This window comes from Panulirus ornatus, chromosome 1 (genome assembly GCF_036320965.1).
Source record: "Panulirus ornatus isolate Po-2019 chromosome 1, ASM3632096v1, whole genome shotgun sequence".
NCBI lineage: Eukaryota > Metazoa > Arthropoda > Malacostraca > Decapoda > Palinuridae > Panulirus > Panulirus ornatus.
The window spans coordinates 24,387,204-24,409,280 of NC_092224.1; the positions used below are offsets into that span (position 1 = coordinate 24,387,204).

The 22,077-nt window shown below is 40.3% G+C and overlaps 1 protein-coding gene across 1 annotated transcript in view; it reads right to left on the reverse strand.

The window, feature by feature from the left end:
- Ranbp16 (Ran-binding protein 16) overlaps positions 1-22,077 on the reverse strand; it is a 334,729-nt gene that overhangs the window by 172,334 nt on the left and 140,318 nt on the right. Inside the window, exons 13-14 of the mRNA XM_071690784.1 lie at positions 15,990-16,137; positions 8,517-8,676 (exon numbers count right to left, since the gene is read on the reverse strand). Coding sequence (XP_071546885.1) covers positions 8,517-8,676; positions 15,990-16,137 — 308 coding nt within the window. The remainder of the gene's footprint in view (positions 1-8,516; positions 8,677-15,989; positions 16,138-22,077) is intronic.

Genomic DNA, 22,077 nt, shown 5'->3' on the forward strand with positions numbered 1-22,077 from the left:
GTGAAGGTGAAGATTTGTAAAGGTTTTCAGAAAAGAAGAGAGAATGTTGGGGTGAAGAGAGTGGTAAGAGTAAGTGAGCTTGGAAAGGAGACTTGTGTGAGGAAGTACCAGGAGAGATTGAGTGCACAATGGAAAAAGGTAGAGCAAATGACGTGAGGAGAGTGATGGCTTGTGCAAAAGATGCTTGTGGCATGAGACAGGTGGGAGGTGGGCAGATTAGAGAGGGTAGTGAGTGGTGGGATGAAGAAGTAAGATCGTTAGTAAAAGAGAGGAGAAAGGCATTTGGACAATTTGTGCAGGGAAGTATTGCAAATGACTGGGAAATGTATAAAAGAAAGAGGCAGGAGGTCAAGAGAAAGGTGCAAGAGGTGAAAAAGTGGGGAAAAGAGGGCAAATGAGAGTTGGGGTGAGAGAGTATCATTAAATCTTAGGGAGAATAAAAAATGTTTTGGAAAGAGGTAAATAAAGTGCGTAAGACAAAAGAGCAAATGGGAACATCAGTGAAGGGGGTTAAGGGGGAGGTAATAACAATTCATGGTGAAGTGAGGAGATGGAGTGAGTTATTTCGAAGGTTTAATGAATGTGTTTGATCAAATAGTGGCAGATAAAGGGTGCTTCCGTTGAGGAGGTGTGCAAAGTGAGAAGGTTCAGGGAGAATGCTTTGGAAAACAGAGAAGAGGTAGTGAAAGCTTTGCAGAAGATGAAAGCTGGCAAGGCGGCAGGTTTGGATGGTGTTACAGTGGAATTTATTAAAAAAAGGAGTAACTGTGTTGTTGACTGGTTGGTAAGGATATTCAATGCGTGTATGGCTCAAGGTGGAAGGCCTGAGGAGTCACAGAATGCATGCATAGTGCCACTGTATAAAGGCAAAGGGGATAAAAGTGAGTGTTTAAATTACAGAGGTATAAGTTTATTGAGAATTCCTGGGTAATTATATGGGAAGGTATTGACTGAGAGGGTCAAGGCATGTACAGAGTATCAGACTGGGGAAGAGCAGTGTGGTTTCAGAAATGGTAGAGGATGTATGGATCAGGTATTTGCTTTGAAGAATGTATGTGAGAAATACTTAGAAAACAAATGGCTTTGTATGTGGCATTTATGGATCTGGAGAAGGCATATGATAGAGTTGAAAGAGATGTTCAGTAAAAGGTATTAAGAGTACATGGTGTGAGAGGTTAGATACTAGAAGCAGTGAAAAGTTTTTATCGAGGATGTAAAGCATGTGTATGAGTGGGAAGAGAGGAAAGTGATTGGTTCCCAGTTAATGTCGGTTTGCGGCACGGGTGTGTGATGTCTCCATGGTTGTTTGTTTGTGGATGGGGTGGTTAAGGAGGTGAATGCAAGAGTTTTGGAAAGATAGGATTGTTGATAGGAGGGCTTGGAGAGTGAGTCAGTTGTTGTTCGCTGATGATGCAACACTAGTGGCTGATTCAGGTGAGAAACTGCAGAAGTTGCTGTGTGAATTTGGTAAAGTGTGTGAAAAAAGAAAGATGAAATTAAATGCAAATAAGAGCAAACTTATCATGTTCAGTAGGGCTGAGGGACAAGTTAAGTGGGAGGTAAGTTTGAATGAAGAAAAATTGGAGGAAGAGAAGCATTTTAGATATCTGGGAGTGGATTTAGCAGTGGATGGAACCACGGAAGCAGAAGTGAGTGACAGGGTGGGGAAGGGGGCGAAGGTTCTGGGAGTGTTGAAGAATGTATGAAAGGCATAAATGTTATCTCAGAGAGCATAATGCGTGTTTGAAGGAACAGTGGTTCCAACAATGTTATATGGTCGTGATAGGCATGGGCTACAGATAGGGTTGTGCAGAGGAGGGTGGATGTGTTGGAAATTAAATGTTTGAAGACAATATGTGGTGTGAGGTGGTTTGATCAAGTAAGTAATGAAAGGGTACGAGACATGTGTGGTAATAAAAAGAAAGTGGTTGAGAGAGCAGAGGAGGGTGTATTGAAATGGTTTGGTTACATGGAGAGAATGAGTGAGGAAAGATTGACAAAAAGGATATATGTGTCAGAGGTGGAGGGAATGAGGAGAAGTGGGAGACCAAATTGGAGGTGGAAAGATGGAGTGAAAAAGATTTTGAGCAATTGGGGCCTGAACATACAGGAGGGTGAGAGGCATGCAAGGAATACAGTGAATTGGAATGATGTGGTATACCATGGTCGACATGCTGTCAATGGATTGAATCAGGGCATGTGAAGTGTCTGGGGTAAACCATGGAAAGTTTTGTGGGGCCTGGATGTGGAAAGGGAGCTGTGGTTTCAGTGCATTACACATGACAGACAGAGAGTGAGTGTGAGTGAATGTGGCCTTTATTGTCTTTTCCTAGAGCTACCTCACATGCGTGTGAGGGTGAAGGGGTGCTATTTCATGTGTGGTGGGGGGCAACAGGAATGGATGAAGGCAGCAAGTATGTATATGTACATGTGTATATATGTATATGTACATGTGAAGAATGTGTGGAAGTCGAGAACATTATCTCGGAAAGCAAAAATGGGTATGTTTGAAGGAATAGTGGTTCCAACAATGTTGTATGGTTGCGAGGCGTGGGCTATGGATAAAGTTGTGCGCAGGAGGATGGATGTGCTGGAAATGAGATGTTTGAGGACAATGTGTGGTGTGAGGTGGTTTGATCGAGTGAGTAACGTAAGGGTAAGAGAGATGTGTGGAAATAAAAAGAGCGTGGTTGAGAGAGCAGAAGAGGATGTTTTGAAGTGGTTTGGGCACATGGAGAGGATGAGTGAGGAAAGATTGACCAAGAGGATATATGTGTCGGAGGTGGAGGGAACAAGGAGAAGAGGGAGACCAAATTGGAGGTGGAAAGATGGAGTGAAAAAGATTTTGTGTGATCAGGGCCTGAACATGCAGGAGGGTGAAAGGAGGGCAAGGAATAGAGTGAATTGGAGCGATGTGGTATACCGGGGCTGACGTGCTGTCAGTGGATTGAATCAAGGCATGTGAAGCGTCTGGGGTAAACCATGGAAAGCTGTGTAGGTATGTATATTTGCGTGTGTGGACGTATGTATATACATGTGTATGGGGGGGGGGCCATTTCTTTCGTCTGTTTCCTTGCGCTACCTCGCAAACGCGGGAGACAGCGACAAAGTATAAAAAAAAAAAAAAAAAGTGTATATATGTATATGTGTGTATGTACATGTATGTATATGTTAAAATGTATAGGTATGTATATGTGTGTGTGTGTGGGCGTTTATGTATATACATGTGTACGTGGGTGGGTTGGGCCATTCTTTCGTCTGTTTCCTTGCGCTACCTCGCAAACGTGGGAGACAGCGACTAAGTATAATAAAATAAAATGACATTTTTTAACATAATTCAAGCAAAGGATACATCCAATCAAAGAGCATCATATATGAAGTCTTTGTGTTAAATGCATAAGCTAAGCCTCGCAGATCCCTAGCAAGGCCTATTAACCCTTTCTTAGCTTCTTCTGCCTGGAACACTGGAGTTTCTGCTTGAGCCAGTAGTCGACCTACACTATCAAATGCACCTGAAAAAGAAAGATATATGATAATTAATGAATGGGAAGAAATTAAAATACCTGTTGATGAAATTTCACGAAAAATAAATGTATCACTTGAAAAGCTGTTGTCAAAGATATTTTTATACTTACCTGCCTTGGGATCAAAACATGCAATCACCTCATTTACACATATTCAGTTTAGGTCTCTTGTATAATGTACCAACCAGACACTATCATCCACAGCCAATCATCAACTACTTTTCCATGCTTTTCCTTTATCACTTAACATGTCCTGGGTCAGTCCACTTATAGCTCAATGCCCCCTACCTCAAATCAATCAATTAAACAATCACCTTATTTACACTTATTCAGCCTCTAGCTGTCCTGTATAAGGTACCACTAACATCCACAGCCACGCCCTAAATACTACTCCATACATTTTCATTAATCATTTCACTTGCCCTCAGGCAGCCCACTAACAGGTCATTGTTCCCCCATCCAACTAATCTTATCCAAAATGTTCAACAACTGATAACCCACAGCCTCCCTCACTTCATCCTTCCATCTTGTCAATTTCTCCCTCCCCTTGTTCACAATATTTCCAATAAAAAAAATCCTCTTTGTCAGTCTCTCTTCACTCCTCTTCTCCATGTATCCAAACCATTTCAGCACATCTTGATCAGCCCTTTAAGTCAGAACAAGTTCACAATCACATCTCTATCTGTCAATTTAATTTCATACATGATCAACCAGCCTAATGCTACATACTGTCCACAGGCATATCATTTCTAATACATTAACCCTCTTCCTTCTTTTGCAGTTACTGTGACTACATTTTCATGGAGGCCATATTGTAACAGTATCCATATCTTCAAGTTAGCTATATTGTCACTGCACTCATACAACTCTGGTGAGAATAGTATACCTACAAACATACTCATCTTTGATTTTACAAACAATCCTTGATGGAATAAGGACTAAATTCTGTGTTCTACACCATGTCCCACTTCATCTCCCACAAGTACATTCACTGTCATGTCCTCTCCCAGGTAACTAATGCGTTCCACTTTCTCTAGGTTCTCTCTATTTAATCTCATACTCACACTAACCTGTCTCATGCCCATGTTGCACCTCATTACCACACTTCTGTTTAAATTGTCTTTCAGCTTTCTTCTTTTACAAAATCCCTAAAACTCAAGAACTAGCTTATGGAGTTTCTAAAGTCTCTCACTTGAGCCTAATCATTTCCAAACAACTACTAATTCATCTCCAATGCACCCCCTAGTATACAACAAACTTGCCCATTACTCCTAATCCCTCAAATTTACCTCCTTCACCATCCTGTCCAAGAAAAGATTCAAGTCTTGGCAACATTACACATCCTTTACCCAGAACCAATCACATTCTTGCCTTCCTCTCTGCACATGTGACACACTCCCAGTAAAAACTATCTGTGTTCAGTAACACTCCAATTTCATGTAAAAGAGAATAACCATAGTTACGATGAACAGCATCTTTAATAGAGACATGTAGATTCATTATAATGTCTTCATCAGTGGTAAAACAGGGAAACTGTAGAAATCATTAAAAGTCAAACTGCACAATGAAAAGCTACTAATAAGTCTAAAAAAATGCAGTAAGATATCCTTAAGCTTGCACTATATTCAAAGGCACCTATAAACATTACTGTGTAAGGGTGATGTTGTCTTACTGTGCTGTTTTCATATAGTTTTGTATTGTACTGAATAACTTTCCATCATATTAGTTTTTGCAATCTTTTACTGTTTCTGGAATAAAGGTACTGTTCATTATGACCCCATTTATTCAGTTCCCCAGAAGATAAAAGTTCCCTAAGAGCAACCTCATGTCTAAAACATTAAATCTAATCCATATATATGAAGCAACCTCTATATTGCACCTTTATCAATTTTACAGTATACTTTCTCCAGATCATCATATGCTCACTAATCATACTTCTTCAAAGTAAACAACTAGTACAACACCCTCAAACTCTCTTGAAACCAATTTTCTTTTCTTTCATTCATATTTGCTATTTCCCACATGAGCAAGATAGCATTTACAACAGATGACGGAGCCACAGGGAAAAAAACTCATTTGGCTTTTTCTTCCGTTCCTTTCTGTGTCAAGTGATTGTGGAGGAGAGGCATTCCAGCCCCATGATGCCACCACTCTCAGTCACCTTCTATGACACTCAGGAGACACATTAGCTGTATTCTTTCTCTCATTTTTGCTACTCTATGCACAACACCATCCTCTCAATCATTGCTTTTCCATACCCCATGGTAGTTATGCTCAACATACATACACCTCTGTAATTTGAACATTCCCTTTTGTCCTCTTTGCCTTTATAAAGGGGCACTAAACATGCACCCTAACAGTCCACAGAAGACTTATTTCTTTTTTTTCAATTGAGCCATGCATGCACTGAACAGCCTGACTAGCCAATTAACAATACCATCATCCTGTGTGGGGAAGTACCAGGAGAGACTGTGTACAGAATGGAAAAAGGTGAGAACAATGGAAGTAAGGGGAGTGGGGGAGGAATGGGATGTATTTAGGGAATCAGTGATGGATTGCGCAAAAGATGCTTGTGGCATGAGAAGAGTGGGAGGTGGGCTGTTTAGAAAGGGTAGTGAGTGGTGGGATGAAGAAGTAAGAGTATTAGTGAAAGAGAAGAGAGAGGCATTTGGACGATTTTTGCAGGGAAAAAATGCAATTGAGTGGGAGAAGTATAAAAGAAAGAGACAGGAGGTCAAGAGAAAGGTGCAAGAGGTGAAAAAAAGGGCAAATGAGAGTTGGGGTGAGAGACTATCAGTAAATTTTAGGGAGAATAAAAAGATGTTCTGGAAGGAGGTAAATAGGGTGCGTAAGACAAGGGAGCAAATGGGAACTTCAGTGAAGGGCGTAAATGGGGAGGTGATAACAAGTAGCAGTGATGTGAGAAGGAGATGGAATGAGTATTTTGAAGGTTTGTTGAATGTGTCTGATGACAGAGTGGCAGATATAGGGTGTTTTGGTCGAGGTGGTGTGCAAAGTGAGAGGGTTAGGGAAAATGATTTGGTAAACAGAGAAGAGGTAGTAAAAGCTTTGCGGAAGATGAAAGCCGGCAAGGCAGCAGGTTTGGATGGTATTGCAGTGGAATTTATTAAGAAAGGGGGTGACTGTATTGTCGACTGGTTGGTAAGGTTATTTAATGTATGTATGACTCATGGTGAGGTGCCTGAGGATTGGCGGAATGCGTGCATAGTGCCATTGTACAAAGGCAAAGGGGATAAGAGTGAGTGCTCAAATTACAGAGGTATAAGTTTGTTGAGTATTCCTGGTAAATTATATGGGAGGGTATTGATTGAGAGGGTGAAGGCATGTACAGAGCATCAGATTGGGGAAGAGCAGTGTGGTTTCAGAAGTGGTAGAGGATGTGTGGATCAGGTGTTTGCTTTGAAGAATGTATGTGAGAAATACTTAGAAAAGCAAATGGATTTGTATGTAGCATTTATGGATCTGGAGAAGGCATATGATGAGTTGATAGAGATGCTCTGTGGAAGGTATTAAGAATATATGGTGTGGGAGGCAAGTTGTTAGAAGCAGTGAAAAGTTTTTATCGAGGATGTAAGGCATGTGTACGTGTAGGAAGAGAGGAAAGTGATTGGTTCTCAGTGAATGTAGGTTTGCGGCAGGGGTGTGTGATGTCTCCATGGTTGTTTAATTTGTTTATGGATGGGGTTGTAAGGGAGGTAAATGCAAGAGTCCTGGAAAGAGGGGCAAGTATGAAGTCTGTTGGGGATGAGAGAGCTTGGGAAGTGAGTCAGTTGTTGTTCGCTGATGATACAGCGCTGGTGGCTGATTCATGTGAGAAACTGCAGAAGCTGGTGACTGAGTTTGGTAAAGTGTGTGGAAGAAGAAAGTTGAGAGTAAATGTGAATAAGAGCAAGGTTATCAGGTACAGTAGGGGTGAGGGTCAAGTCAATTGGGAGGTGAGTTTGAATGGAGAAAAACTGGAGGAAGTGAAGTGTTTTAGATATCTGGGAGTGGATCTGTCAGCGGATGGAACCATGGAAGCGGAAGTGGATCATAGGGTGGGGGAGGGGGCGAAAATTTTGGGAGCCTTGAAAAATGTGTGGAAGTCGAGAACATTATCTCGGAAAGCAAAAATGGGTATGTTTGAGGGAATAGTGGTTCCAACAATGTTGTATGGTTGCGAGGCGTGGGCTATGGATAGAGATGTGCGCAGGAGGATGGATGTGCTGGAAATGAGATGTTTGAGGACAATGTGTGGTGTGAGGTGGTTTGATCGAGTAAGTAACGTAAGGGTAAGAGAGATGTGTGGAAATAAAAAGAGCGTGGTTGAGAGAGCAGAAGAGGGTGTTTTGAAATGGTTTGGGCACATGGAGAGAATGAGTGAGGAGAGATTGACCAAGAGGATATATGTGTCGGAGGTGGAGGGAACGAGGAGAAGAGGGAGACCAAATTGGAGGTGGAAAGATGGAGTGAAAAAGATTTTGTGTGATCGGGGCCTGAACATGCAGGAGGGTGAAAGGAGGGCAAGAAATAGAGTGAATTGGAGTCATGTAGTATACAGGGGTGACGTGCTGTCAGTGGATTGAAGCAAGGCATGTGAAGCGTCTGGGGTAAACCATGGAAAGCTGTGTAGGTATGTATATTTGCGTGTGTGGACGTGTGTATGTACATGTGTATGGGGGGGGGTTGGGCCATTTCTTTCGTCTGTTTCCTTGCGCTACCTCGCAAACGCGGGAGACAGCGACAAAGTATAAAAAAAAAAAAAAAAAAGTGTATATATGTATATGTGTGTATGTACATGTATGTATATGTTAAAATGTATAGGTATGTATATGTGTGTGTGTGTGGGCGTTTATGTATATACATGTGTACGTGGGTGGGTTGGGCCATTCTTTCGTCTGTTTCCTTGCGCTACCTCGCAAACGTGGGAGACAGCGACTAAGTATAATAAAATAAAATGACATTTTTTAACATAATTCAAGCAAAGGATACATCCAATCAAAGAGCATCATATATGAAGTCTTTGTGTTAAATGCATAAGCTAAGCCTCGCAGATCCCTAGCAAGGCCTATTAACCCTTTCTTAGCTTCTTCTGCCTGGAACACTGGAGTTTCTGCTTGAGCCAGTAGTCGACCTACACTATCAAATGCACCTGAAAAAGAAAGATATATGATAATTAATGAATGGGAAGAAATTAAAATACCTGTTGATGAAATTTCACGAAAAATAAATGTATCACTTGAAAAGCTGTTGTCAAAGATATTTTTATACTTACCTGCCTTGGGATCAAAACATGCAATCACCTCATTTACACATATTCAGTTTAGGTCTCTTGTATAATGTACCAACCAGACACTATCATCCACAGCCAATCATCAACTACTTTTCCATGCTTTTCCTTTATCACTTAACATGTCCTGGGTCAGTCCACTTATAGCTCAATGCCCCCTACCTCAAATCAATCAATTAAACAATCACCTTATTTACACTTATTCAGCCTCTAGCTGTCCTGTATAAGGTACCACTAACATCCACAGCCACGCCCTAAATACTACTCCATACATTTTCATTAATCATTTCACTTGCCCTCAGGCAGCCCACTAACAGGTCATTGTTCCCCCATCCAACTAATCTTATCCAAAATGTTCAACAACTGATAACCCACAGCCTCCCTCACTTCATCCTTCCATCTTGTCAATTTCTCCCTCCCCTTGTTCACAATATTTCCAATAAAAAAAATCCTCTTTGTCAGTCTCTCTTCACTCCTCTTCTCCATGTATCCAAACCATTTCAGCACATCTTGATCAGCCCTTTAAGTCAGAACAAGTTCACAATCACATCTCTATCTGTCAATTTAATTTCATACATGATCAACCAGCCTAATGCTACATACTGTCCACAGGCATATCATTTCTAATACATTAACCCTCTTCCTTCTTTTGCAGTTACTGTGACTACATTTTCATGGAGGCCATATTGTAACAGTATCCATATCTTCAAGTTAGCTATATTGTCACTGCACTCATACAACTCTGGTGAGAATAGTATACCTACAAACATACTCATCTTTGATTTTACAAACAATCCTTGATGGAATAAGGACTAAATTCTGTGTTCTACACCATGTCCCACTTCATCTCCCACAAGTACATTCACTGTCATGTCCTCTCCCAGGTAACTAATGCGTTCCACTTTCTCTAGGTTCTCTCTATTTAATCTCATACTCACACTAACCTGTCTCATGCCCATGTTGCACCTCATTACCACACTTCTGTTTAAATTGTCTTTCAGCTTTCTTCTTTTACAAAATCCCTAAAACTCAAGAACTAGCTTATGGAGTTTCTAAAGTCTCTCACTTGAGCCTAATCATTTCCAAACAACTACTAATTCATCTCCAATGCACCCCCTAGTATACAACAAACTTGCCCATTACTCCTAATCCCTCAAATTTACCTCCTTCACCATCCTGTCCAAGAAAAGATTCAAGTCTTGGCAACATTACACATCCTTTACCCAGAACCAATCACATTCTTGCCTTCCTCTCTGCACATGTGACACACTCCCAGTAAAAACTATCTGTGTTCAGTAACACTCCAATTTCATGTAAAAGAGAATAACCATAGTTACGATGAACAGCATCTTTAATAGAGACATGTAGATTCATTATAATGTCTTCATCAGTGGTAAAACAGGGAAACTGTAGAAATCATTAAAAGTCAAACTGCACAATGAAAAGCTACTAATAAGTCTAAAAAAATGCAGTAAGATATCCTTAAGCTTGCACTATATTCAAAGGCACCTATAAACATTACTGTGTAAGGGTGATGTTGTCTTACTGTGCTGTTTTCATATAGTTTTGTATTGTACTGAATAACTTTCCATCATATTAGTTTTTGCAATCTTTTACTGTTTCTGGAATAAAGGTACTGTTCATTATGACCCCATTTATTCAGTTCCCCAGAAGATAAAAGTTCCCTAAGAGCAACCTCATGTCTAAAACATTAAATCTAATCCATATATATGAAGCAACCTCTATATTGCACCTTTATCAATTTTACAGTATACTTTCTCCAGATCATCATATGCTCACTAATCATACTTCTTCAAAGTAAACAACTAGTACAACACCCTCAAACTCTCTTGAAACCAATTTTCTTTTCTTTCATTCATATTTGCTATTTCCCACATGAGCAAGATAGCATTTACAACAGATGACGGAGCCACAGGGAAAAAAACTCATTTGGCTTTTTCTTCCGTTCCTTTCTGTGTCAAGTGATTGTGGAGGAGAGGCATTCCAGCCCCATGATGCCACCACTCTCAGTCACCTTCTATGACACTCAGGAGACACATTAGCTGTATTCTTTCTCTCATTTTTGCTACTCTATGCACAACACCATCCTCTCAATCATTGCTTTTCCATACCCCATGGTAGTTATGCTCAACATACATACACCTCTGTAATTTGAACATTCCCTTTTGTCCTCTTTGCCTTTATAAAGGGGCACTAAACATGCACCCTAACAGTCCACAGAAGACTTATTTCTTTTTTTTCAATTGAGCCATGCATGCACTGAACAGCCTGACTAGCCAATTAACAATACCATCATCCTGTGTGGGGAAGTACCAGGAGAGACTGTGTACAGAATGGAAAAAGGTGAGAACAATGGAAGTAAGGGGAGTGGGGGAGGAATGGGATGTATTTAGGGAATCAGTGATGGATTGCGCAAAAGATGCTTGTGGCATGAGAAGAGTGGGAGGTGGGCTGTTTAGAAAGGGTAGTGAGTGGTGGGATGAAGAAGTAAGAGTATTAGTGAAAGAGAAGAGAGAGGCATTTGGACGATTTTTGCAGGGAAAAAATGCAATTGAGTGGGAGAAGTATAAAAGAAAGAGACAGGAGGTCAAGAGAAAGGTGCAAGAGGTGAAAAAAAGGGCAAATGAGAGTTGGGGTGAGAGACTATCAGTAAATTTTAGGGAGAATAAAAAGATGTTCTGGAAGGAGGTAAATAGGGTGCGTAAGACAAGGGAGCAAATGGGAACTTCAGTGAAGGGCGTAAATGGGGAGGTGATAACAAGTAGCAGTGATGTGAGAAGGAGATGGAATGAGTATTTTGAAGGTTTGTTGAATGTGTCTGATGACAGAGTGGCAGATATAGGGTGTTTTGGTCGAGGTGGTGTGCAAAGTGAGAGGGTTAGGGAAAATGATTTGGTAAACAGAGAAGAGGTAGTAAAAGCTTTGCGGAAGATGAAAGCCGGCAAGGCAGCAGGTTTGGATGGTATTGCAGTGGAATTTATTAAGAAAGGGGGTGACTGTATTGTCGACTGGTTGGTAAGGTTATTTAATGTATGTATGACTCATGGTGAGGTGCCTGAGGATTGGCGGAATGCGTGCATAGTGCCATTGTACAAAGGCAAAGGGGATAAGAGTGAGTGCTCAAATTACAGAGGTATAAGTTTGTTGAGTATTCCTGGTAAATTATATGGGAGGGTATTGATTGAGAGGGTGAAGGCATGTACAGAGCATCAGATTGGGGAAGAGCAGTGTGGTTTCAGAAGTGGTAGAGGATGTGTGGATCAGGTGTTTGCTTTGAAGAATGTATGTGAGAAATACTTAGAAAAGCAAATGGATTTGTATGTAGCATTTATGGATCTGGAGAAGGCATATGATAGAGTTGATAGAGATGCTCTGTGGAAGGTATTAAGAATATATGGTGTGGGAGGCAAGTTGTTAGAAGCAGTGAAAAGTTTTTATCGAGGATGTAAGGCATGTGTACGTGTAGGAAGAGAGGAAAGTGATTGGTTCTCAGTGAATGTAGGTTTGCGGCAGGGGTGTGTGATGTCTCCATGGTTGTTTAATTTGTTTATGGATGGGGTTGTAAGGGAGGTAAATGCAAGAGTCCTGGAAAGAGGGGCAAGTATGAAGTCTGTTGGGGATGAGAGAGCTTGGGAAGTGAGTCAGTTGTTGTTCGCTGATGATACAGCGCTGGTGGCTGATTCATGTGAGAAACTGCAGAAGCTGGTGACTGAGTTTGGTAAAGTGTGTGGAAGAAGAAAGTTGAGAGTAAATGTGAATAAGAGCAAGGTTATCAGGTACAGTAGGGGTGAGGGTCAAGTCAATTGGGAGGTGAGTTTGAATGGAGAAAAACTGGAGGAAGTGAAGTGTTTTAGATATCTGGGAGTGGATCTGTCAGCGGATGGAACCATGGAAGCGGAAGTGGATCATAGGGTGGGGGAGGGGGCGAAAATTTTGGGAGCCTTGAAAAATGTGTGGAAGTCGAGAACATTATCTCGGAAAGCAAAAATGGGTATGTTTGAGGGAATAGTGGTTCCAACAATGTTGTATGGTTGCGAGGCGTGGGCTATGGATAGAGATGTGCGCAGGAGGATGGATGTGCTGGAAATGAGATGTTTGAGGACAATGTGTGGTGTGAGGTGGTTTGATCGAGTAAGTAACGTAAGGGTAAGAGAGATGTGTGGAAATAAAAAGAGCGTGGTTGAGAGAGCAGAAGAGGGTGTTTTGAAATGGTTTGGGCACATGGAGAGAATGAGTGAGGAGAGATTGACCAAGAGGATATATGTGTCGGAGGTGGAGGGAACGAGGAGAAGAGGGAGACCAAATTGGAGGTGGAAAGATGGAGTGAAAAAGATTTTGTGTGATCGGGGCCTGAACATGCAGGAGGGTGAAAGGAGGGCAAGAAATAGAGTGAATTGGAGTCATGTAGTATACAGGGGTTGACGTGCTGTCAGTGGATTGAAGCAAGGCATGTGAAGCGTCTGGGGTAAACCATGGAAAGCTGTGTAGGTATGTATATTTGCGTGTGTGGACATGTGTATGTACATGTGTATGGGGGGGGGGTTGGGCCATTTCTTTCGTCTGTTTCCTTGGCGCTACCTCGCAAACGCGGGAGACAGCGACAAAGTATAAAAAAAAAAAAAAAAAAAAAAAAAAAAAAAAAATCATCCTGTTATTTGAGAAACATCGGGAATCTCATCCACTTCTGATGCTCTTCCCTACTATTCATGTGCACAAACTACCGTAATCTCTTTCTCATTTCACTTTCTAATTCATCATAACTTTCAGTCTGCATGCCTCCTTTTCCCTGGTATATCACATCTGCCTTCCTATCATCTGCCACAATCCCCCTCTTGCTTTTCTCACTGTAATCCCCATTTCCTCTCTTGCTCTCCTAACACAGTTTACTTACTTTCAAGACATTTCCTTTTCTTTTTACACCTCTTACCTCCCCCTTTGTCAGCTCTCATACTATTCTCCTTATCTCCATCATTTTTCTTGTACTCCTTCCAATCACTTGCACTCCTTCCTGGCAAATGCCATCTATACTCCTCCATTTTTTCTTCCACTAACAATTCAAATTCCTCATTCGAAAGATCATCAAACTTTTCATATGTGCACAGTCCACACTGTCTTTCATATCGCAAATGCAGATACGAAATGCTTCGCTACATACCTTCAACTCCCCTCAATTCACTGATCCTTACCCTCCATCACTCTTTATCTAAACTCTCCAGGTATCTCTCCACACAGGTCATTTTCCAAGTACATCAACTCTAACTGGTTTCAAAGATATGTCATTTCCTCTTTTCCTACATCCACCACAAGCTTGTTTTTTTACTACTTTGGTCACCTTCCAGAGGCTTAATATTTCAAATGAGACATCAGAATCACCTTACTCAGTATTCTCAAAGAAAAGTTCGCTTCCATTTTTGAGCGTGTCAACAAAGTAGCTGCTTGCATATTTAAATCATACTATGGTAGACTGTAATCAACAAGAATATTATTACATTCTTTTTCTTTAGAAAGACAACGTACTGTGCTGTATACCTATACATCAACTCTGAAAATACTTGCTTATTTGAAAAATATAACAGGGTTATAATATAAGTTGGTATTTCAACTATCTCCCCTATCCCAGAGGATAGGCGAGAAATAATACTTCCCACGTATTTCCTGCATGTCGTAGAAGGTGACTAAAAGGGGAGGGAGCAGGGGCTGGAAATCCACCCCTCTCGTTTCTTTTTTCAATTTTCCAAAAAAAAGGAACAGAGAAGGGGGCCAGTTGAGGATATTCCCTCAGAGCCCCAGTCTTCTGTTCTTAACACTAATGCGGGAAATGGCGAATAGTTTGAAAAAAAAAAAAATCAACTAGAAGAGATCATTTATGTCACACTTATATGAGTATTCTAATGTACTAACATATTTACTTGGTTACACTGTAATCCTTATAAATCTAATTGGAAGCACATTTCCATTAGTCTCGCACTATACTTAGTCACTCAACCTCCTGCACTAAAAACATCTTTATAACTTACTTCATCCCTATCCTGGTCCTGCATGCTACATGGCACATACCAACATCTGAATTCACACCATCCTTCACCCGTCTCTAACCCTCTATCAACTTGTATATCTCTTGTCATACTATCTTGTAATCTTTCTCATTGTCCAGGTCTTGTTCACTAGTCTTCAAGTTCTGCCTATCAAGTTGTATGGTCCCAGAATTTGTTATCACTTCATATGACCTTTCATCCAACCTCTTGCCTCACTGTTCCCTTCTGACAGGTCTACAAGAATAATTGGTCTGATCCTTACCATATCTCCCTCTAATGGGTCAAGATCTTTAGCTGTACTATTGTGGTACCTTGCACTCTTCAAATTCTTGAGTCTTCTCTTTTCCTTTTCAAGAAAGACATCTCATAGAGAACCTAAATTTCACCATCAAACTATTATCCATAGTTAAAACTGAATAAACTCATTGCAATGCCATTCCGTCTGGGTGGAAAATAGTGGTTTCAAGTGTCTATTTCCTACAATGATTCTTTATTTAGCTACTTATTCTTTTCCATAGTTGATCACCATTTCCTGCATGAATGAAGTAGCACCAGGAACAGACAAAGAAAGGCCATTCTATAGATGTCATATGTAATGCACCGAAATCACAGCACCATATCCATAACCAGGCTCCACAGGCCTTTCCATGGTCTATATTAACATAAATACAGTGGTTCAAATATATATCTTCTCTCCATCAAACTGAATCCACAACAAATCAGGTGTCTGAAGTTTGATGATTACAAACTCAAAAACTTTTCAGTTTACTTGTAATAAATACAGTTAGCTTTTGCAATGATCTTTCATCTTTGGTCCTATATACAAAATATAATGAAATCATTTCTATATCCATATGTTTGTTTTCAACTGGATATAAGAAACAATACAAGGAAGCTTTCTTGTCAGCCAACATGCTGTGCTTGTTCATTAATGAAAAAATACTATTCACTATATGTACTATGTCTGGGTTGCCAATTATAATGAGCATCCACCAGAGACTGTTCAGAAATTTATGTCCACAACTGCATATTAGTCTCCAACACACTATCATCTAGACATGATGCATGACACTCAATGACAACAATAAATGAAAAGGACAAATAATGGCAAACACTTACTTGTAATAGGGATCATAAACTGCGTGAATTTTTCCTCATCTTCTCCTAACTCAACCATCAACAACCGCCCCAAAGATGTATAAAATAACGTCCGACTTCTCATCTCCTGAACTGAGACACCTACGCCCAGGAATGGGAAATGTTCACTCTGTAAAAATCATTAGGCTATAAAGAATAATGACCCATGCTTTAGATATCCTTACAATTAACATTAAACATGATACAATTCAAGCATGTAACAACTTTATAAATAAGAACAACTTTATAAATATCCATGAACTACCATTCATCCCCAGCAATAAATTTGTTTTTCATCCCTGACTGCCAATTCCCGCATTACCGAGATGGTGCCAGGAACTGATAAAGAAAGGCCAAATCCATTCTCTAGCTTTTATGTGTAATGCACTGAAACCACAGCTCCCTATCCAAAACCACCTCACAGACCTTTCCATGGTTTACCACATATGCTTCACATGTCCAATGACAGCATACCAACCCCTGTATTCCACATCACTCCAATTCACTTAATCCCAAGCACACCTTTCATCCTCTTGCATGTTCAGGCCCTGATTGCTCAAAATCTTTTTCACTCCTTCCTTCCATAATCAATTTGGTCTCCCAGTTCTCCCTGTTCCCTACACTTCTGTCATAAACATCCTCTTTATCAACCTTTCCTTATTCATTCACTCTATACGTCCAAACTATTTCAGCACACCCTCTTCAGCTCTCTCTCAAGCACACACTTTTCATTACAACACTTCTCTCTTACCTGTTCAATAACTACTTGATCAAACCACCTTACACCACATACTGTTCTCAAGCATTCCATTTCCGACAACACATCCACCCTCCCCAGCACAGCCCTATAGCTCATGCCTCACATCCTAATATTTTTGGAACTACCACACCTTCAAACATACAAAATTTTGCCTTCTCTAAAGATGGTCTCTCTTTTCACACACTTTTCAGTGCTCCCAAACCTTCACTCCTCATCCAACCTATGACTCCCTTCCAATTCCATGGTTCCATTCATTGTAATGTCCAATCCCAGTCATCTAAAACACTTCACCTTCTCCAATTCTTCTCTATTCAGACTAACACCCCAACTAACATGTCCCTCTAACCCAATAATCTTGTTTCTATTCACATTTTACTCTCAACTTCTTCCTTTTACACACTCTTCCAAACCTCAGTCACAACTTCTGCAATTTCTCACTCAAATCTGCCAGAAGTGTTGTATCATCAGCAAACAACAACACACTCGTTTTTCAAGCCCTCTCATCCCCTACAGACCGCATGTTTCCCCATCTCTCCAAGACTCTAACATTTAACTCCCTCACCAATCCATCCATAACCAAATTAAACAACCATGGTGATATCACAAAACCCCGTCGAGGGCCAAACTTTACATTTAATCTACTCGTACAAATGCCTGACACTACTGATAAAAACTTCTCATTGCTTCTGGCAGCTTTCCTCCAACATGCATATTCTTAAGACCTTCTAAAAGGCAGTTCTATCCACCTTATCATATGCTTTCTCCAGATCTATAAATACCACATTATTTCTCACTCAAATTCTTTGGAGCAAACACCTGACCCACACATCCTCTACCACTTCTGAAACCAATCTGCTCCTCCCCAATCTGATGCTTTGTACATGCCTTCATCCTCTCAATCACAAACCTTTCATACACCTTACCAGATACACTCAACAAACCTATAAATCTATAGTTTGAACACTCACCTTTATTTCCTGTGCCTTAATGCAATGGCATTATACATGCATTCCATCAATACTCAGGCATCTCACCATGATCCAAATATACATTGAAAATCCTAACTAACCAATCAACAACACAGTCACCCACTTTCTTGATAAATTTAACTGCAATAACATCCACTCCAGCTACCTAACCACATTTCATCTTAGATAAGGCTTTCACCACCTCTTCTCTCTTCAAATTACTCACCATGACTATTCATCATACCACTCACCATGACTCTCACTCTGCATACCACCCCAACCAATACATGCTCTATCAGACACCCTATCACCAAACACATTCAAAAGTCCTTCATCATACTCATACCATATCCTCCTCACTTCTCACAACCTGTTACCAATTACCCTATTGCCCCCTTCACCACTGTTCCTATTTGTTCTCTGGTTTTTTGTACATTATTTACCTTCTTCCAAAACATCTTAGTCTCCTAAAATTTACTAATACTCACTCACATTAAATCTCATTTGCCCTCTTTTTCAACCATTGCATCTTCCTCTTGAATCTCCTTCCACTTTATCAAAACTGGGATGAAAAAGTACCGTCTGATGTAGTATACTTAGAATTCCAAAAGGCTTTCGATAAAGTACCTCACAAAAGACTTTTACACAAAACCAAAGCACACAGATTTGGTATAGAACTCTGTACATGGATCAGAGAATGGCTTCCCAGAAGAATGCAGTGTGTCATATCAAACGACGAAGCCTAAGACTGATTAGACATAATGAGTGGTGTGCCACAGGGGTTGATCCTATGCCCAATTCTTTTCACAATACACCCTAGACCTTGGTCTCATATCTAAGATCTCCATATTTGCTGATGACACTAAACTAGGAGGTAGAGCTGTAAACAGGCGGGAGTGCATAATGATTCAAAGAGATCTTAACTCACTAGAAGAGTGGTCAGAAAAGAATATATATTACGACTACAAACTATCTGGAAACTCTGTAACTAAAGTGAATGAAGAAAAGGACCTTGCAGTTGTCATATGCAGCAATCTGAAGTAAACTAAACAATGTCAAGCAGCAAGGAAAAAATGGCAACCAAATGTTAGGTTTCATAGCCAGGAACACAGATTACAAGACACCAGAAACAATTCTAACACTTTATAATTCTCTAGTATGACCACACCTTGCATATGCAGTTCAGTCATGGTGCTTTAACTATAAAAAAAATGAGGGAAATCAAAGACATGCGACATAATTGATCCCATTCCCCAGAAATCTGGTTTATGAAGAGAGGCTAAAATGAATCTCTTCTTCCTTAAAAACAAAGACTTCACAGCAACTTCATTCAACTATTCAAAATTCTTTGTAAGTTCGATAATGTAAATCACGAACATCTTTTTGAAATACAAAAAAATACAGTTACCTGGACTTGTTGAATAAAACTCAAAGCTAAAAGTTGTAGTACAGACATGGAAAAAAGATTCTTTTCCTATAGGTGACTTGAGCACTGGAATAAGTTACCATCAGAATAAGATATAGTGAATGCTCAGACTACAAATACATTCAAAGTTGTTTAGGCAACTACCTTATAAATTCAAGTATACTCTGAGAAAAACACCAGAAATAAACTGTATAAATGACAGCGAAAACAGGGACAGTAGAAGGCTAATGTGCAGCATTGGGGAGTCAGTGACAGCTTAAAAAACTGCTGAGCGGAATTATTTTTCTTGTCAAGTTAAACTTCTCTTTCTTTTTTACCAGAAAACCCAGTCATGAGCCAATCAAGCATCCTTTTGTCTATCTTTCTCATGTAAACTCATGTACATACCCCAATCATTTGTAATCCTTCCCTGTAAGTACTACCCAAATACCTCTCTTTTCTCTTTCTTTAGCAACTTTACTTCATTACACAACTCAATACCCTTTCAAATATGCACAACTCCCACCTTTTGCAAGCTACATGCATCTCTAACAAATGCCGGCAATGCTTCTCTAAATACCTCCCATTCTCACTCTCACCTTTTGCCATTCTACACTTAATCTCTCCATGCATTTCTTCACACATCTCTTTTTTAAGCTCACTTACTCTCGCTACTCTCTTATCATTGGCCCTAGTTTCCACTTTTCCAATCTCTACAAATCTTCACCCCTCACCTACACACGATCAAACATCCCATCAGCTGCCCCTTTCTTTCTTTCATACTATTCGCCATTTCCCGCATTAGCGAGGAACCGTTAAGAACATAGGACTGGGCCTCTGAGGGGATATCCTCACCTTCCCCCTTCTCTGTTCCTCCTTTTGGAAAATTAAAAAAATGAGAGGGGAGGATTTCCAGCCCCCCCGCTCCCTTCCCTTTTAATTGCCTTCTACGACACGCAGGGAATATCAGCAAATTTACATCTAAAAGTCTCTCTTTTACATGCCTATCAATCAATATGTAATCCAATAATGCCTGTTGAACATCTCTCCTACTCACATACTTATAATTGTGTACGTCCCTCTTATTAAACTAGGTATTCCCAATGACCAGTCCTTGTTCAGCACACAACTCCACAAGCTGTTCACCATTTCCATTCATGTTACTGAATATTCCATGCTCCCTATTATACTCTCAACTTCCACACATTCACCTTAGAATTCAAATCAACCATCATTAATACCTAATCTCTTGCATCAAAACTGCTGACACACTTACTCAGGTATTCCCAAAATACTTGCCTCTCATGATCTTTCTTCTCATTGCCAGGTACATAAGCACTAAAAATCACCTATATCTCACCATCCACTATCATTTTTACCCATATCAATCTAGAGTTCACTGCCTTCCACTCTTTCACACACTCCCACAACTCCTGCTTCAGAAACAGTGCAACTACTTCCTTAGCTTTTGTCATCTCACAAATCCCTGAAATTACTGCTATGAATTTCCAAACCATTCTTCCCCCTTTACTCTTGAGTTTTGTTCACTCTGAACCAGAACATCCAGACTTCTTTCCTCAAACATACAACCTATGTCTCCTCTCTTCTCATCTTAGTTATAACATAAATCTAATAATAATTTTTTAAAAAGTCGAATAGATTTATTGTTTCTTCCACTAACATCACAATATGTTTCTCTGAAATACATGAGGTAAGATCAAACATGATAATGTATTCACAGTATAAAAAGGCTCTAAAAATATTTCAAAAGACACCTCTTAAATTCAAAGTAAAAATGTGGGTTTAGGGGAATGAAAAATCTCCTCTTCAAGGCTGCACCCTCAGGGCAATGAGACATTCCACAGGAATATCAAGTCATGATTCCTTCCTGATCCCATCAAACTGGTAACGAAGCCCTGCTTTGCCACCTTTCTCAAGCAATTTGAATCAGCCTCTGCTCTTCAAGTTTTACCCTCTCAGCTAGCTGGTGACTGACCCCTGGCTTAAGTCACCTACCCTTTGGCTCTTCGAAGCCAAAGCACTCACATTTCACAGATCTCAGCACCAACCCAAGGTGGTCACCAAAAGGTGCTAAGAATGGTTTTTCTAATTAGAGAGGAAGGCCATGTACAGCATAAAGAACAGAATAAATAGCTAGCTTTCTCTTCTTATGCTATACCCTGCTAACACTGAGAACATACCAAGAATAACATGGAAGGCAAAAAACATTCACAATACACAACAAATAAAAAGTTAAGTAAAGTGAGGAGGAGGGTGGATGTGTTGGAAATGAAATGCTTGAGGACAATATGTGGTGTGAGGTGGTTTGACCAAATAAGTAATGAAAGGGTAAGAGAGATATGTGGTAATAAAAAGTGTGTTTGAGAGAGCAGAAGATGGTGTATTGAAATGATTTGGTCACATGGAGAGAATGAGTGAGGGAAGATTGACAAAGAGAATATATATGTCAAAGGTGGAGGGAATGAGAAGCAGGAGACCAATTTGGAGGTTGAAGGATAGAATGAAAAGGATTTTGAGCGATCTGGGACTGGACATACAAGAGGGCGAAAGGTGTCCAAGGAATAGAGTGAATTGGAACGATGTGGTATTCCGTAGTCAATGGGCTGTCAACAGATTGAACCAGGGCATGCGAAGCATCTTGGGTAAACCATGGAAAGGTCTTTGGTGCCTGGATGTGCAAAGGAAGCTGTGGCTTCAGTGCATTACACGACAGCTAGCGACTGATTGTGAACAAATGTGGCCTTTGTTGTCTTTTCCTAGCACTACCTCATGCGCATGCAGGGAGAGGGGGGGGAATAAATAAAGGCAGCAAGTATGAATCATGTTCACATGTATATATGTATGTGTATGTATATATATGTATACACTGAAATGTAAAGGTATTCATATGTGCGTGTGTGGACGTGTATGTATATA